This window comes from Pollachius pollachius (assembly GCF_949987615.1).
Source record: "Pollachius pollachius genome assembly, chromosome: 13".
Lineage (NCBI taxonomy): Eukaryota > Metazoa > Chordata > Actinopteri > Gadiformes > Gadidae > Pollachius > Pollachius pollachius.
This window is the reverse complement of record NC_136946.1, coordinates 1,985,160-2,002,245: the sequence shown is the minus strand read 5'-3', so window position 1 is coordinate 2,002,245 and position 17,086 is coordinate 1,985,160. Positions and strand designations below refer to the sequence as shown.

The window sequence follows — 17,086 nt, the reverse complement described above, 5'->3', positions numbered from 1 at the left end:
GAACGTTGCTTGAGGTGTGGCGCGTCACCGAGTCACGCGCCACACCTCCACCGCGTCACACGTCACGTCCGGGCAACCCCGAGACCACTTCCGCGTTGCTCGCATAGCAACCACAGGAGATGGCGGACGGATAGTCCCCGCGTTCGTAACCGAGTGTTGATCCCGACACCTGAAGACAGCCGGGATTAGACACCGCGTCCCCCGGGACGGAGCCGGTCCTCACCCCGCATGGCGGTCCCGCAGGCCCGGCTGAGCCACCGCCTCCTGGCCGGGCTGGACGTGGCTCTCCGGGTCCCCTGCGTCTTCATCATCGACGGCATCTTTAACTCTTCCTACGACCCCCCCGGCTCGGGCTGGGCCGGCGCGGCAGGCCGGGTCCTACTCCGGGTCCTGGGTGAGACGCACTGCTAGCCTAACTACCGGCGGCTAATGACAGCCAGCCTAGCTACCGGCGGCTAATGACAGCTAGCACCGGGACAGACTAGCGTAGCCTATTAGCTGATCCGTAGTATAGTGAATAGAGCGGCTTCACCTGGGGGTCCGTGGTGACCAGAGCGGCTTCACCTGCTGAGGGTCCTTAGTGAACTGACCGGCTTCACCTGGGGGTCAATAGTGAACCGACCGGCTTTACCTGGGGGTCAATAGTGAACTGACCGGCTTCACCTGGGGGTCCGGAGTGAACAGAGCACCTTCACCGTCCATAGTGTACTTAACAGAGCGGGAAACTAGATGCTAACGTTACAAAGTACACAACAACTGTACTCTATGCATAACTAAAGTACACGAATACATACCAACCGTACTTAATACATAACTATTGTACTCTATACATAACTACTGTACTTAATACATAACTAAAGAACTCGAATACATACCAACTGTACTCTATAAATAACTGGAACTTATGCATAATTACTGTACTATATAGATACCAACTGTACTCGATTCATAACTACAGTACTCTATAGATAACTACTGTACTCTATATATACCAACTGTACTTTGTACATAACTACTGTACTCTATAACAACTGTACTCTATATATACTAACTGTACTTTATACATAACTACAGTACTCTGTATACCAACTGTACTTTATACATAACTAATGTACTTCCTAACGACAAACTGACGTGAGGTGTTTGGTTACAACTTTATTACTCAGAACAACAATGCTGCTGTCTTAAAAGTGTTGGCATGGCTGAAGCAGAGCCAGTGTTGAGTAAACAGCGTCATGCACACAAGGCTGGGCTTACCCAACGGCCATTAGACTTTGACCGATGGACTGAGGCTCCTACCTGCTAGGTCTGCACAGCGTAGCATATGACAGAGGTCCCCGGTGACACGGCCCCAAGCATTCAGACACAGTGGAGGTACCAGACACCAATGAACAAGAGAGGGGAACAGAGCTGTGATACTCCCATACAGCCGTGTTGTCATGGTGATCATTGACCACTGGGGAGTATCCATGGGTTCTTATGGGTTCGGAGGAGTCTGGGATTCATGACTATGATTATGGGCAGGATGGTCCAAGGGTTGAGCCCCAGCCAAAGGCTCTGAATTCACTGTCACTCACCACTTGTGGACCTGAATTCACTGTCACTCACCACTTGTGGTGAGGCCTGCCTCTAACACGAGGCCTGCCTCTAACACGAGGCCTGACTCTAACACGAGGCCTGCCTCTAACACGAGGCCTGACTTTAACACGAGGCCTGCCTCTAACACGAGGCCTGACTCTAACACGAGGCCTGCCTCTAACACGAGGCCTGACTTTAACACGAGGCCTGCCTCTAACACGAGGCCTGACTCTAACACGAGGCCTGACTCTAACACGAGGCCTGCCTCTAACACGAGGCCTGACTAACACGAGGCCTGCCTCTAACACGAGGCCTGACTCTAACACGAGGCCTGCCTCTAACACGAGGCCTGACTCTAACACGAGGCCTGACTCTAACACGAGGCCTGCCTCTAACATGAGGCCTGACTAACACGAGGCCTGACTCTAACATGAGGCCTGACTAACACGAGGCCTGCCTCTAACACGAGGCCTGCCTCTAACACGAGGCCTGACTCTAACACGAGGCCTGACTCTAACACGAGGCCTGACTCTAACACGAGGCCTGCCTCTAACACGAGGCCTGACTAACACGAGGCCTGCCTCTAACACGAGGCCTGACTCTAACACGAGGCCTGCCTCTAACACGAGGCCTGACTCTAACACGAGGCCTGACTCTAACACGAGGCCTGCCTCTAACATGAGGCCTGACTAACACGAGGCCTGACTCTAACACGAGGCCTGACTAACACGAGGCCTGACTCTAACACGAGGCCTGACTAACACGAGGCCTGACTAACACGAGGCCTGCCTCTAACACGAGGCCTGACTAACACGAGGCCTGCCTCTAACACGAGGCCTGCCTCTAACACGAGGCCTGACTAACACGAGGCCTGACTAACACGAGGCCTGCCTCTAACACGAGGCCTGCCTCTAACACGAGGCCTGACTCTAACACGAGGCCTGACTCTTAACACGAGGCCTGCCTCTAACACGAGGCCTGACTCTAACACGAGGCCTGACTCTAACACGAGGCCTGCCTCTAACACGAGGCCTGACTCTAACACGAGGCCTGACTCTAACACGAGGCTGTGTGTGTCTCCAGGCGTGCTGGCGGCCTGCGTGGTCCTGCTGCTCTCCCAGAAGGCCCTGTTCAAGTTCTACACGCTCTTCCTGGCGGTGGTGGTGGGCGCGGCCGGCGTGCTCATCAACTACCACGCCACGGCCCAGCGGGACATGTACGGCGCCTACTACAAGACGGCGCTGGGCTTCAGGCTCCTCCCCCGCAGCGGCCCCACCCTCTGGCTGGGCGTGGCGGCGGTGCAGATGGCGCTGGGCGTGGGCTACATCTTCCTGCTGCGGCTGCAGTCGTCGCTGGCGGCGCTGGTGGTGGCGGCGCTGCTGGCCCCGCTGTGGGGCCTGGTGGTGGAGCTGCCAGGGGACGGCCGCCAGCTGCTGGCCCTCGGCTGTGGCGCGCTGCTGGGGCTGCAGCTGGCGGGCTGCCTGGCACTGCGGCTGCCCTGGCTCTACTACTCGGGCCGCTACGTCTACCTGCTGCTGCGCCACATGTACCGCATCTACGGCCTGCAGCTGCTGCTGGAAGACACCTGGAAGAGGGTCCGGCTGCCCCATGTGCTGCGCCTCTTCTGGCTGAGCCGGCTGGCCGCCCAGGCCCTCATCCTGCTCTACGTGGTGCAGGCCGTCCGCAGAGAGGACGCCGCCCCGCTCGCCGCACAGGTGAGCCCCGCCCCCTGTTCACAGGTGAGCCCCGCCCCCTGTTCACAGGTGAGCCCCGCCCCCCGCTCACAGGTTAGCCCCGCCCATTTCACAGGTGAGCCCCGCCCCCCGCTCACAGGTGAGCTCGTCCCCCCGTTCACAAGTGAGCCCCGCCCCCGTTCACAGGTGAGCCCCGCCCACTGTTCACAGGTGAGCCCTTCCCCCTCAGAGCAGTGAGGTCATGTGAGTCTGGGTTCCAGGGGGCGGTTCTGAGCAGAGAGTAACAGTAACCTGGTCTCTGGGAGGTCTTCAGTAGCCTGGTCTCTCTGAGGTCCTCAGTAACCTGGTCTCTGGGAGGTCCTCAGTAACCTGGTGTCTGGGTTAGAGGTCCTCAGTAACCTGGTGTCTGGGTTAGAGGTCCTCAGTAACCTGGTGTCTCTCTGAGGTCCTCAGTAACCTGGTGTCTGGGTTAGAGGTCCTCAGTAACCTGGTGTCTGGGTTAGAGGTCCTCAGTAACCTGGTGTCTGGGTTAGAGGTCCTCAGTAACCTGGTGTCTCTCTGAGGTCCTCAGTAACCTGGTGTCTGGGTTAGAGGTCCTCAGTAACCTGGTGTCTCTCTGAGGTCCTCAGTAACCTGGCGTCTGGGTTAGAGGTCCTCAGTAACCTGGTGTCTGGGTTAGAGGTCCTCAGTAACCTGGTGTCTGGGTTAGAGGTCCTCAGTAACCTGGTGTCTGGGTTAGAGGTCCTCAGTAACCTGGTGTCTCTCTGAGGTCCTCAGTAACCTGGTGTCTGGGAGAGAGGTCCTCAGTAACCTGGTGTCTGGGTTAGAGGTCCTCAGTAACCTGGTGTCTGGGTTAGAGGTCCTCAGTAACCTGGTGTCCGGGTTCCAGGGGGCGGTGCTCAGCGGAGAGGTGCTCTGGGAGGTCCTCAGTAACCTGGTCATCTCCGGCTGTGACTCCACCCTCACCGTCCTGGGGATGAGCGCCGTCATCTCCTCCCTCGCCCACTACCTGGGCCTCTGTATCCTGCTGTTCATAGGTACGCTGCCTGTCTGTCTGTCTGTCTGTCTGTCTGTCTGTCTGTCTGTCTGTCTGTCTGTCTGAAGTGTGTATCTGTAGAAGTGTATCTCTATAGAACTGTCTATATAGAAGTGTATCTCTATAGAGTTACATAGAAGTGTCTCTCTATAGAGTTGTATATGTACAAGTGTATCTCTATATGTCTCTATTTGTGTCTGTCCCAGGCTCCACGGAGGAGGAGGATAAGCGTCTGGGCTTCGTGGCCCCGGTCCTGTTCTTCATCCTGGCCCTGCAGACCGGACTCAGCAGCCTGGACCCCGACGAGAGACTGGTACGCCCCCCTGGTCATCGTAGTCCACCTGGTCTACCCCCTGACCCTCCTAGTCCCCTGGTCTACCCTGACCCCCCTAGTCCTCTGGTCTACTGACCTGGTCCCGTCCTATAGTCTGTAGTATGATCAGTAACAGAGCTTGTGATTGGCCCAGGTGATGTAACGGAGCTTGTGATTGGCCCAGGTGATGTAACGGAGCTTGTGATTGGCCCAGATGATGTAACGTACCTTGTGATTGGCCCAGATGATGTAACGGAGCTTGTGATTGGCCCAGGTGATGTAACGGAGCTTGTGATTGGCCCAGGTGATGTAACGGAGCTTGTGCTTGGCCCAGGTGCGTCTGAGCAGGAACATGTGTCTGCTGCTGACGGCCGTGCTGCACTTCATCCACGGCATGACGGAGCCGGTGCTGATGTCGCTGAGCGCCTCCCACACGCCGTCGCTGCGCCGCCACCTGCCCGTGCTGCTGGTCTCCCTCGCCCTCTTCCTGCTTCCTGTGGTGCTCAGCTACTTCCTGTGGAACCAGTACGCCCTCAACACCTGGCTGTTCGCCGTCACGGCCTTCTGTGTGGAGCTCTGCCTCAAGGTAAGGTCAGAGGTCAAGGTCAGGGGTCAGAGGTCACGGCCTTCTGTGTGGAGCTCTGCCTCAAGGTAAGGTCAGAGGTCAAGGTCAGGGGTCAGAGGTCACGGCCTTCTGTGTGGAGCTCTGCCTCAAGGTAAGGTCAGAGGTCAAGGTCAGGGGTCAGAGGTCACGGCCTTCTGTGTGGAGCTCTGCCTCAAGGTGAGGTCAGAGGTCACGACCCTCTGTGTGTCAAAGCCAACCAAAGGGTTTATGTGGCCCGGGGTCCGTACAATGCCCAGGTCTGCTATAGACCCTATAGTATCTGTGGTATACAGGCTGGGACGAATTTAGAATTATAAATATGTACAATGCATAACGTTAGCTCTCTGGCTAATAGCTCAGCGGACTAGAATACCTCCCGTTGCCAAGTGGTAGCTAAGGTCCGTCCTATTTACTGGAGGAGTGAACAACGTTTCAGTTGCATAAGAACCTTACGGGAGGGTAATTAGTCAAACCCTCAGGCGTTACCAGGGAAACAAAGTTATGGCTTGTGAAAAACGTTATATTTGAATGGGAAAAAATGTTAACGGTCCAAATGTAAAAAAAAAAACGATTTTGACCCTCGGGAACGAATAATCGGATAATCGAATATTCTGAGCCATCCCTAGTATTAACCCCTAGGTGGCGCTTTAACGTGTCCCCAGGTGGTGGTGTCGGTGACGGTGTACGTGCTCTTCATGGTGGACGGCGTGTCCAGCGTGCTGTGGGAGGGGCTTGACGACTACGTGTACGGCGTGCGCTCGGCAGGCAGCGTGCTGGAGTTCCTCTTCGGCGTGGTGATGTTCGCCAACGGGGCGTACACCATGGTGTTCGAGGCGGGCAGCAAGATCCGCGCCTGCATGATGTGCCTCCACGCCTACTTCAACATCTACCTGCAGGCGCGCAACGGCTGGCGCACCTTCGTCCACCGCCGCTCCGCCGCGCAGAAGATCAACTCGCTGCCGGAGGCGCGGGGCCGGGCGCTGCGGGAGCTGCAGGACGTGTGCGCCATTTGCTACCAGGAGTTCAGCGGCGCCGCGCGCGTGACGCCCTGCCGACACTACTTCCACGCGCCCTGCCTCCGCAAGTGGCTGTACATCCAGGACTCCTGCCCCATGTGCCACCAGCGCGTCTACGTGGAGGAGCCCGAGGCCCCGCCCCGCCCCTTCTCCGACCGCGACGACGCCGCCGCCGCCGCCGCCGCCGCCGGAGCCCCGGGCCGGCCCCGCCCCGCAGGGCCCCCGGCCCCGCCCCCCCCGGGGGAGGAGCCCGGGGGGGGCGGGGCCCAGGAGCCGCAGGAGGAGATCGGGGACAACGACAGCATCGAGTACGACGAGGAGGAGTGGGGAGCGAGGAGCGGGGGCGGGGGGGCGCCGCAGGAGGAGCAGGAGGAGCAGTACCTGGACGAGCAGGAGGAGTCGGACTGAGCTCCTCTGCTCCTGCTGAACTCTGAGCTTTGATTCAGGAAACGTCAGGGATGTTTGATTAACTTACTCTCATCTTAAGGGCTTCAGAGGGTGTGTGGGTGTGTGTGTGTGTGTGTGTGTGTGTGTGTGTGTGTGTGTGTGTGTGTGTGTGTGTGTGTGTGTGTGTGTGTGTGTGTGTGTGTGTGTGTGTGTGTGTGTGTGAGAGATCCACTCATCAGTGTTCACTGAGTACTGCTTGTGACTGGGAGCGGAGCGATAAATAGAATATATCATGGTGGGGCGATACAGACGGTACAATCTGTAAAACGCTAACTTGCTACCAAAAACTGAAAGCACCTACTGTTCAGACTAAGACTTTTATTTTTATTTAATTATTTGTATATATAGCGCAGTTGTTTTCTACCGCGTTCCCTTCCTAAAAGGGAAGGGTCTCTTATTTTGAAAGGACAAGCGAGCGCAGCGGAAGTATTACGGTAGTATTACGTTCTATAATATTTCCATGGTTATTCCAAGCGTTGATTTGAGAAGCGTTAGCTTGGCTCGCTGAAGGGTGTGGATGCAGTTGAATGAGTGTACACTAAGGTATGGAGCCTTTTCTTCTTTCGAGGTGAAAGCTTTAATCGCACCTTTTGTTTAAAGAGATTTATGTAAATAAAATCATCTTTGATATTGGCCTCTTTATCAAAATGTCTTCCTTCAAACCTTGACTTTGTTTCGGCCCCTTCGTGATTTCACATCAACACTGAGATACTATAAAGTAATATAACATAATGTGTATTCGTTTAAATAACTTAAAAAAGTCATTTTAACCACAAAGTTTATACTGTGACATGACGGGAAATGTAGTTCGTAGTAGTTTAACCCTCGGGGCGGAGCCTCGTCTCACGTGAGAGAGCAGCAGCCGAGCGGAGACCGGCGCGGCAGGTAGTGCAGGGACTCCGGGTCTGGATCACAGAGTTTAACCCTATTGAGGAGCCGCAGACCTCCAGGACCGACCCCCCCCAGGACCGGCCCCCCGCTGCCCAGCGTCTCCGCGGGGCTGAAGGTCAGATGTCGCCCATGTTTGTAACTTTTCGACCTCGTCGGACGAGTTCGACTTTACCCCAAGAAATTCGCGAGACACTGAGACGTCGATCCAAGCGGACTGGACCTTATCTTACCTAACCCTTACCCTTAACCTAACCCTTTCCTAACGCGGAGTAACTGCTGCTTGAATGCCCCATTAAGGGCAACAAACTCAAAGACCGGTTTGGCGTCAGAGGGAAAAGGAACAGGACTGCAGTGAGTTCCCGGGTCCGGGACTCGGGAACACAATCGGGTTCCACCATCCAACCTTTTTAATATTAATAATAATATCACCAGCGACCCGCCCAGGCCATGATAAAGCTCTGCCTACAGAGAGCTGGCCGACCGGCCGGCGCCCTCTGCGCCCCGCTGACCGCGGCCCTGGGGCTGACCCCGGGGCCGCCCCGTGTCGCGCCCCGACACATGCCCGTCCGTCTGATGGGGACGCACGGCAGGAAGGAGCCGAGGGAGACCCTCCGCTCCGCCGAAGCGGCCAAAGACTTCATCCACCGGCTCCTGCCCGGCGAGAGGACCCGCTTACTGCAGGCGCTGCAGAGCTTCGAGTCCCTGGCCATTGTTCAAGGTGTGTGTGTGTGTGTGTGTTTTAAAAAGTACCTTCCGGTAGTTTGTGTGACTACCGGCTGTGACCCACACTTCCCTGCTCCGATGACGCTCCCACATTGTTTTACAAGGTAAAGCGCAGAAACATGTATTCGAAGGCACGAAAGTTGTTTATAACTACTTTATATATAGTTAAGGGTTGCACTAGTGTGACGGAGTAGTTAAGGGTTGTTCAAGTTAAGGGCTGTACTAGTGTGACTGAGTAGTTAAGGGTTGTACTAGTGTGACTGAGTAGTTAAGGGTTGTACGAGTGTGACTGAGTAGTTAAGGGTTGTTCAAGTTAAGGGCTGTACTAGTGTGACTGAGTAGTTAAGGGTTGTACTAGTGTGACTGAGTGGTTAAGGATTGTACTAGTGTGACTGAGTAGTTAAGGGTTGTACTAGTGTGACTGAGTAGTTAAGGGTTGTACTAGTGTGACTGAGTAGTTAAGGGTTGTACTAGTTAAGGGCTGTACTAGTGTGACTGAGTAGTTAAGGGTTGTACTAGTGTGACTGAGTAGTTAAGGGTTGTACTAGTGTGACTGAGTTGTTAAGGGTTGTTCAAGTTAAGGGCTGTACTAGTGTGACTGAGTAGTTAAGGGTTGTACTAGTGTGACTGAGTAGTTAAGGGTTGTACGAGTGTGACTGAGTAGTTAAGGGTTGTTCAAGTTAAGGGCTGTACTAGTGTGACTGAGTAGTTAAGGGCTGTACTAGTGTGACTGAGTAGTTAAGGGTTGTACTGGTGTGACTGAGTAGTTAAGGGTTGTACTAGTGTGACTGAGTAGTTAAGGGTTGTACTAGTGTGACTGAGTTGTTAAGGGTTGTTCAAGTTAAGGGCTGTACTAGTGTGACTGAGTAGTTAAGGGTTGTACTAGTGTGACTGAGTGGTTAAGGATTGTACTAGTGTGACTGAGTAGTTAAGGGTTGTACGAGTGTGACTGAGTAGTTAAGGGTTGTACTAGTGTGACTGAGTAGTTAAGGGTTGTACTAGTGTGACTGAGTAGTTAAGGGTTGTACTAGTGTGACTGAGTAGTTAAGGGTTGTTCAAGTTAAGGGCTGTACTAGTGTGACTGAGTAGTTAAGGGTTGTACTAGTGTGAATGAGTAGTTAAGGGTTGTACTAGTGTGACTGAGTTGTTAAGGGTTGTTCAAGTTAAGGGCTGTACTAGTGTGACTGAGTAGTTAAGGGTTGTACTAGTGTGACTGAGTAGTTAAGGGTTGTACTAGTGTGACTGAGTTGTTAAGGGTTGTTCAAGTTAACGGCTGTACTAGTGTGACTGAGTAGTTAAGGGTTGTACTAGTGTGAATGAGTAGTTAAGGGTTGTACTAGTGTGACTGAGTTGTTAAGGGTTGTTCAAGTTAAGGGCTGTACTAGTGTGACTGAGTAGTTAAGGGTTGTACTAGTGTGACTGAGTAGTTAAGGGTTGTACTAGTGTGACTGAGTTGTTAAGGGTTGTTCAAGTTAACGGCTGTACTAGTGTGACTGAGTAGTTAAGGGTTGTACTAGTGTGACTGAGTGGTTAAGGATTGTACTAGTGTGACTGATTAGTTAAGGGTTGTACTAGTGTGACTGAGTAGTTAAGGGTTGTACTAGTGTGACTGAGTAGTTAAGTGTTGTTCTAGTTAAGGCTCTAGTTGAGGCTGGTTAACTGTGTTCTGATTTGTTCTGTCTAGCAAACCAAGAAGCACCTCAACTAACCGGGGCGCAGATCAGATACGGTGAGCGCACACGCACACACACACACACACACACACACACACACACACACACACACACACACACACACACACACACACACTGCTGTGATGACGTCATGTTGTGTTTACAGTGCTGCTCCACAACGCCATCCCATTCGTTGGATTTGGTTTCCTTGACAACGCCATCATGATCGCAGCAGTAAGATGATGTCACGATGATGTCACACATTCCCCTCCAGCCTTACCATGACCTCACCGCCTGTTGTTGTTGGTTGCCTAGGGAACGCAGATTGAGCTGTCGATCGGGGTGACGCTCGGGATCTCCACCATGGCCGGTGAGACCGTCGCACCTCCTCCTCCTGCACCTCCTCACGCACCTCCTCCTCCTGCACCTCCTCACACACCACCTCCTGCACCTCCTCCTCCTCCTACGCCTCCTCCTGCACCTCCTCCTCCTGCACCACCTCCTCCTCCTCCTCCTCCTCCTCCTCCTCACACACCTCCTCCTCCTCCTCATATTGATAATAACTTATTGGTCATTGTCTCCGGGTTTAGTGAGCAGGCTTCACCATAACACCGCAGGAAATAGTTTTAAAAGTCCAGGTGGACAGTAGAGGAGATACAGTAGAGGTGATACTTTAGGGTAGAAACCCTAGAGGAGATACCGTAGAGTAGATACAGTAGAGGAGATACTGTAGAGGAGGTCCAGTAGAGGAGATACTGTAGAGGACATACCGTAGAGGAGATCCAGTAGAGGAGATCCAGTAGAGGAGATCCAGTAGAGGAGATACTGTAGAGGAGATACCGTAGAGGAGATCCAGTACAGTGTATACTGTAAGTGGTGCCCTGGTCCTGACCGCCCCCTGTCCGGTCTCCCCAGCGGCGGCCCTGGGGAACCTGGTCTCTGACCTGGCGGGCCTGGGCCTGGCGGGCTACGTGGAGGCCCTGGCCCTGCGGCTCGGCATGCAGGTCCCCGACCTGTCCGCCAAGCAGCTGGACATGTGGCAGACCAGACTGAGCTCCCACCTGGTGAGCCCCCTGTCTCCCCCCCCTCACCCTGTCTCCCCCCCCTGTCTCCCCCCCCTCACCCTGTCTCCCCCTCTCACCCTGTCTCCCCCTCTCACCCTGTCTCCCCCCCCTGTCTCCCCCTCTCACCCTGTCTCACCCTGTCTCCCCCTCTCACTCTGTCTCCCCCCCCTCACCCTGTCTCACCCTGTCTCCCCCTCTCACTCTGTCTCCCCCCCCTCACCCTGTCTCACCCTGTCTCCCCCTCTCACTCTGTCTCCCCCCCCTCACCCTGTCTCCCCCTCTCACCCTGTCTCCCCCTCTCACCCTGTCTCCCCCCCCTCACCCTGTCTCCCCCCCTCACCCTGTCTCCCCCCCTCACCCTGTCTCCCCCCCCTCACCCTGTCTCCCCCTCTCACTCTGTCTCCCCCCCCTCACCCTGTCTCCCCCTCTCACCCTGTCTCCCCCCCCTCACCCTGTCTCACCCTGTCTCCCCCCCCCACCCTGTCTCCCCCTCTCACTCTGTCTCCCCCTCTCACTCTGTCTCCCCCCCTCACCCTGTCTCCCCCCCTCACCCTGTCTCCCCCTCTCACCCTGTCTCCCCCCCCACCCTGTCTCACTCTGTCTCCCCCCCCTCACCCTGTCTCCCCCTCTCACTCTGTCTCCCCCCCTCACCCTGTCTCCCCCCCCTCACCCTGTCTCCCCCTCTCACTCTGTCTCACCCTGTCTCCCCCTCTCACCCTGCCTCCCCCCCTCTCACCCCCGTCTCCCTGTCTCCCCCCCTCACCCTGTCTCCCCCTCTCACCCTGCCTCCCCCCCTCTCACCCCCGTCTCCCCCCTCTCACCCTGTCTCCTCCTCGTCTCCCCTTCTTCCTGTCTCCCTGTCTCCCTGTCTCACCCCCCTGTCTCCCTGTCTCACCCCCCTGTCTCCCTGTCTCACCCCCTGTCTCCCTGCCTCCCCAGGGTAAGGCGATCGGGATCACCATCGGTTGTATCCTGGGGATGTTCCCCCTCTTCTTCCTCGGCGACGACGATGAGAAGAAGAAAGCCAAAGAAACGCCACAGCCTTGACACAGACGCACACACTACATACACACCAGCAACACAAAACTAGCAACACAACACCAGCAACACACTCCTGACACGCAAAGAACGTCCTCAGCTGATTCTGTCGCTGTGACCCCCCCCCCCCAGTGGTCTGAAGGAGACCACCCCCCCAGTGGTCTGAAGGAGACCACCCCCCCAGCTGCACAGAACCAACACTAGACATCCTGAATCCTCGTACTTACCTGGATCTCTCTATATATCTATATCTATAGATATAGATGTGTGTGTGTACCTACTCCATGTGTAGGTTATGGGATGTGAATATGGAAGGATTTCACAGTAATGAATAAACCATGAGTGTCTTAAGTCGTACCGGCTGTTTATTGAGATCAAGCTGGAAACACAACACTGTTCAGAATTTGTACAGCTTCTATTGTCGTTCTACAGACCCAATAGAGCGGTTCTATTGTAGTTCTACAGACTTACTACAGCGGTTCTCTGGTTACCTCTACAGCCTCATAAAGATGTTCTGCTGGTTTTAGTACAGAAACAAACCTCCACGGATCAGAGAAGCACAACATGTCACACATCGGCTCAGAGTCTGCTGCCCCTAGTGGCTAACATGTGGAACTGGAGGCCAGCTCCAACAGGCAGGCTGTAGGCCGTTCTGGCATCCAGCGTAGCCTACAGCGATACAACTACTACAGTAGCAGGCTGAAGGCCATTCTAGCGTAGCTACAGAACTCTTGAGCTAGCTACCCTGTAGCGGCTACAGCACCTGGCTAGGCAGTCGCAACAGCAACTAGCCAGACAGTAGCTGCTATAGCGGTTAGCTAGACTCCAGCACCCAGACAGGCGGTTGTAGCTACAGGCTAGGCTGGCTCTAGTACAGCTAGTTAGCGAAGCATACCATCACTTTACACACTGACATCTTCCAGTGTGCTAACATAACACCGCAGTGAACACGCTGAAACACCTGCTAGCTCTTTGCCGCAGAACAACAACAACTCATAACAGGAAGGGAGCTAACACAGCTAAAGGCTAACGAGAAACCTCTAGAAAGCTGCTCCTCCAGGTCCCCAGTCCCATCGTCCATCAGTCTCTGGTTCCTGATGCCGAGCAGGGGTAGTGCCGGTCCGTTGTGTCGTTGTGTTGTGTTGTGTTGTGGGGAGCGTGGTCACACTGATACTGTACATCTTCAGCGTAGGAGGAGCCTCATGGCACAAAACGACGTCTTCGACACTTTACCGAGAAGTTCCTCGATCAAAACGTCCAACACTACTGAAGACCTGGACAGACATGGAGAACACTGTGTGTGGCACTGCTTCTGTCTGAGCTACGGTTATGGGATAGATTCATCTCTCTATAGGGGCTCATTCTGTGATTGATTTAATATATAATATAATGTTTATACTGGGAGACCATGCACCTTAATCTACAGATTATACTAGAGTACTAGAATACACGGAGCAGCTGTCTGTTAGCGGCTCCTCTGATCACCTGACTTCACCTCAGAACACCTCGTACACACATCATCATCGTCGTCATCATCATCATCGTCGTCATCGTCGTCATCATCATCATCATCACCACCTCCACCACCTCCTCCTCCACCGCCTCCACATCACCATCATCATCACTACCTCCTCCACCTCCACATCACCACCTCCTCCTCCTCCTCCTCCTCCCCCTCCTCCTCCTCCTCTTCTTCCTCCTCCTCCTCTACCCCACCTCCTCCTCCTTCTCCTCCTCCTCCTCCTCCACCTCCTCCTCCTCTACACCACCTCCTCCTCCTTCTCCTCCTCCTTCTCCTCCTCCTCCCCCTCCTCTTCTTCCTCCTCCTCCTCTACACCACCTCCTCCTCCTCCTCCTCCTCCTCCTCCCCCTCCTCCTCCTCCTCCTCTTCTTCCTCCTCCTCCACATCACCACCTCCTCCTCCTCCTCCTCCTCCTCCCCCTCCTCCTCCTCCTCCTCCTCCTCCTCCTCTTCTTCCTCCTCCTCCACATCACCACCTCCTCCTCCTCCCCCTCCTCCTCCTCCTCCTCCTCTTCTTCCTCCTCCTCCTCTACACCACCTCCTCCTCCTCCTCCTCCTCCTCCTCCTCCTCCTCTTCCTCCTCCTCCTCCTCTCCACCACCCCCTCCCCACAGCAGGAGGGCACCAGGAGCATGGAGTCCCCCCTCTTCAGCGAGCCCAGTGACCGACCCGGGCCTGGGAGGCCCCTGGGGGGGGCGTCAGTGGGTCCGGGGGGCCGAGCGGTCGTCGGTGTCCGCACTCCTCAGCGGGACCCCCCTCCTGATGGAGGCCTCCCCCCCCTCCCCCTGCTCCGCCTCCTCCAGCAGCCCGGGGAGGGGCCTCCTCTCGGGGCCCCGGGGGAGGGGGGCCCCCTGCTGCTGGAGGGGGGGGGCGGGGGAGTCGGCACCGGGCCCGGGGAGGGGGAAGGGCCGGTCGGGCACGGTGGGGGTCTTGACGGGGATCATGGGGGGTCTGACGGGGCCCGGGGCCCCCGGGGGCCGCCGGAGGCTGGGTTTGGAGGAGGGGGCCCGGCGGATGGTGGCCACGCCCAGGGGGGCGGAGCTACTGCTGGGGGCGGGGCGTTTGGGATGGAACCGGGAGGAGCGCTCCGGCTCCGCCTCCTGGTCCGTTGCCATGGAGAAGTAGTCCCAGTCTGAGCCTGCACACACACACACACACACACACACACACACACACACACACACACACACACACACACACACACACACACACACACACACACACAGGGGTAACAGTGTTTTATTGTGGTTATAGAATAAAACATAAGGGGTGTGTGTAACCCAGAGTGTGTGTTTTCCCCAGTCTGTGTGTTCCCGGGGTGTGTGTGTGTGTTCCCGGGGTGTGTGTGTGTGTTCCCGGGGTGTGTGAGTGTGTTCCCGGGGTGTGTGTGTGTGTTCCCAGGGTGAGTGTGTTCCCGGGGTGTGTGTGTGTGTTCCCAGGTTGAGTGTGTTCCCGGGGTGTGTGTGTGTATTCCCGGGGTGTGTGTGTGTATTCCCGGGGTGTGTGTGTGTGTTCCCGGGGTGAGTGTGTTCCCGGGGTGTGTGAGTGTGTTCCCGGTGTGTGTGTGTGTGTGTTCCCGGGGTGCGTGTGTGTGTTCCCGGGGTGTGTGTGTGTGTTCCCGGGGTGTGTGAGTGTGTTCCCAGGGTGCGTGTGTGTGTTCCCGGGGTGTGTGTGTGTGTTCCCCCGTGTGTGTGTTCCCGGGGTGTGTGTGTGTGTTCCCCGGGGTGTGTGTGTTCCCGGGGTGTGTGTGTGTGTTACCGGGGCTGAGCAGCGGGTGGTCTGCGCGGCTGGGGGTCTGGGCGGGGGTGGGGGTCTGGGCGGGGGTGTGGGTCTGGCTGCTGTAGCCGCTGGAGCCCTGCAGAGACCCCCCCCCGAGGTCCAGCCGGAGGCCCCTGGCCAGGGCCCGGCTCAGCTCCTCGTGCACCTCCCGCTCCTCCTGACACACACGCACGCAGACGCACACACACACACACACACCGGGGAACACACACACACGCACAGACACGCACAGACACACACGCAGGCACAGAAACACACACGGGTTAGCAACAGTTTAGAGCTCTCTATCAGCATTAGCTTAGCGCTCCGTTAGCATCAGTTTAGAGCTCTCTATCAGCATTAGCTTAGCGCTCCGTTAGCATCAGTTTAGAGCTCTCTATCAGCATTAGCTTAGCGCTGCGTTAGCATCAGGTTAGAGCCCTCTATCAGCCTTGCCTGAGCGCTCTCGGTTAGCATCAGTTTAGAGCTCTCTATCAGCATTAGCGTAGCGCTCTGTTACCATCAGTTTAGAGCTCTCTATCAGCATTAGCTTAGCGCTGCGTTAGCATCAGGTTAGAGCCCTCTATCAGCCTTGCCTGAGCGCTCTCGGTTAGCATTAGTTTAGAGCTCTCTATCAGCATTAGCTTTGCGCTCCGTTAGCATCAGTTTAGAGCTCTCTATCAGCATTAGCTTAGCGCTGCGTTAGCATCAGGTTAGAGCCCTCTATCAGCCTTGCCTGAGCGCTCTCGGTTAGCATCAGTTTAGAGCTCTCTATCAGCATTAGCGTAGCGCTCTGTTACCATCAGTTTAGAGCTCTCTATCAGCATTAGCTTAGCGCTGCGTTAGCATCAGGTTAGAGCCCTCTATCAGCCTTGCCTGAGCGCTCTCGGTTAGCATTAGTTTAGAGCTCTCTATCAGCATTAGCTTTGCGCTCCGTTAGCATCAGTTTAGAGCTCTCTATCAGCATTAGCTTAGCGCTGCGCTAGCATCAGTTTAGAGCTCTCTATCAGCATTAGCTTAGCGCTGCGTTAGCATCAGTTCAGAGCTCTCTCTCAGCATTAGCTAAGCGCTCCGTCAGCGGTCACCTTGGAGCGTGTCGCGGAGCATCCAACCCTGGCCCTCGCTGGCTCCTCCCCCGGGGCGGTGACATCACAGGCCAGGTGGCTGCTGGGATCTGTAGTCCTGCTCCTGCGTAGCTCGTAGGGACCCGGTCTGCACCAGTCCTGACCAAACACACCTGGTTACCACGGAGACCAGTGCCGTGTGTGTGCTCTATTGTGTGTGTGTGTGGTCTATGTGTGTGTGTGGGTGTTCTATGTGTGTGTGTGTGTGTGTGTTCTATGTGTGTGTGTGCGTGCGTGCCTGCGTGCGTGTGTGTGTTCTATGTGTGTGTGTGTGTGTGCGTGCGTGCGTGCGTGCGTGCGTGCGTGCGTGCGTGCGTGCGTGCGTGCGTGTGTGTGTGTGTGCGCGTGTGTTCTGTGTGTGTGTGTGTGTGTGTGCGCGCGTGCGTGCGTGTGTGTGTTCTATGTGTGTGTGTGTGTGTGTGTGCGCGTGCGTGGGTGCGTGTGTTCTATGTGTGTGTGTGCGTGCGTGCGTGTGTGTGTGTGCGTGTGTGTGCGCGCGTGCGTGTGTGTTCTGTGTGTGTGCGTGCGTGCGTGCGTGTGTGTGTTCTATGTGTGTGTGTGTGTGTGTGTGTGTGTGTGTGTGTGTGTGTGTGTGCGCGCGTGCGTG

At 55.8% G+C, this 17,086-nt stretch overlaps 3 protein-coding genes across 3 annotated transcripts in view; 2 read left to right on the top strand and 1 right to left on the bottom strand.

The window, feature by feature from the left end:
* Positions 1-77: 77 nt before the first annotated feature.
* On the top strand, positions 78-7,321 carry rnf139 (ring finger protein 139). The gene is made up of 6 exons (XM_079749830.1): positions 78-394; positions 2,662-3,293; positions 4,162-4,309; positions 4,515-4,621; positions 4,956-5,207; positions 5,888-7,321. The coding sequence occupies exons 1-6, from the start codon at positions 229-231 to the stop codon at positions 6,647-6,649; spliced, it is 2,067 nt and encodes a 688-aa protein (XP_079605956.1). The 5' UTR covers positions 78-228; the 3' UTR covers positions 6,650-7,321.
* Positions 7,322-7,431: 110 nt separating this feature from the next.
* Positions 7,432-12,431, top strand: tmem65 (transmembrane protein 65). The gene is made up of 6 exons (XM_079749834.1): positions 7,432-8,297; positions 9,987-10,031; positions 10,142-10,209; positions 10,291-10,345; positions 10,891-11,039; positions 11,979-12,431. Exons 1-6 carry the CDS (start codon positions 8,027-8,029, stop codon positions 12,084-12,086), a joined length of 696 nt encoding a protein of 231 aa, XP_079605960.1. The 5' UTR covers positions 7,432-8,026; the 3' UTR covers positions 12,087-12,431.
* A 1,864-nt stretch (positions 12,432-14,295) lies between these two features.
* The window catches only part of LOC307084811 (protein MTSS 1-like), a gene marked incomplete at both ends in the record, with an annotated part of 18,386 nt that continues 15,595 nt past the window's right edge, over positions 14,296-17,086 (bottom strand). Inside the window, 3 exons of the mRNA XM_079749313.1 lie at positions 14,296-14,735; positions 15,356-15,533; positions 16,441-16,578. Coding sequence (XP_079605439.1) covers positions 14,296-14,735; positions 15,356-15,533; positions 16,441-16,578 — 756 coding nt within the window. The remainder of the gene's footprint in view (positions 14,736-15,355; positions 15,534-16,440; positions 16,579-17,086) is intronic.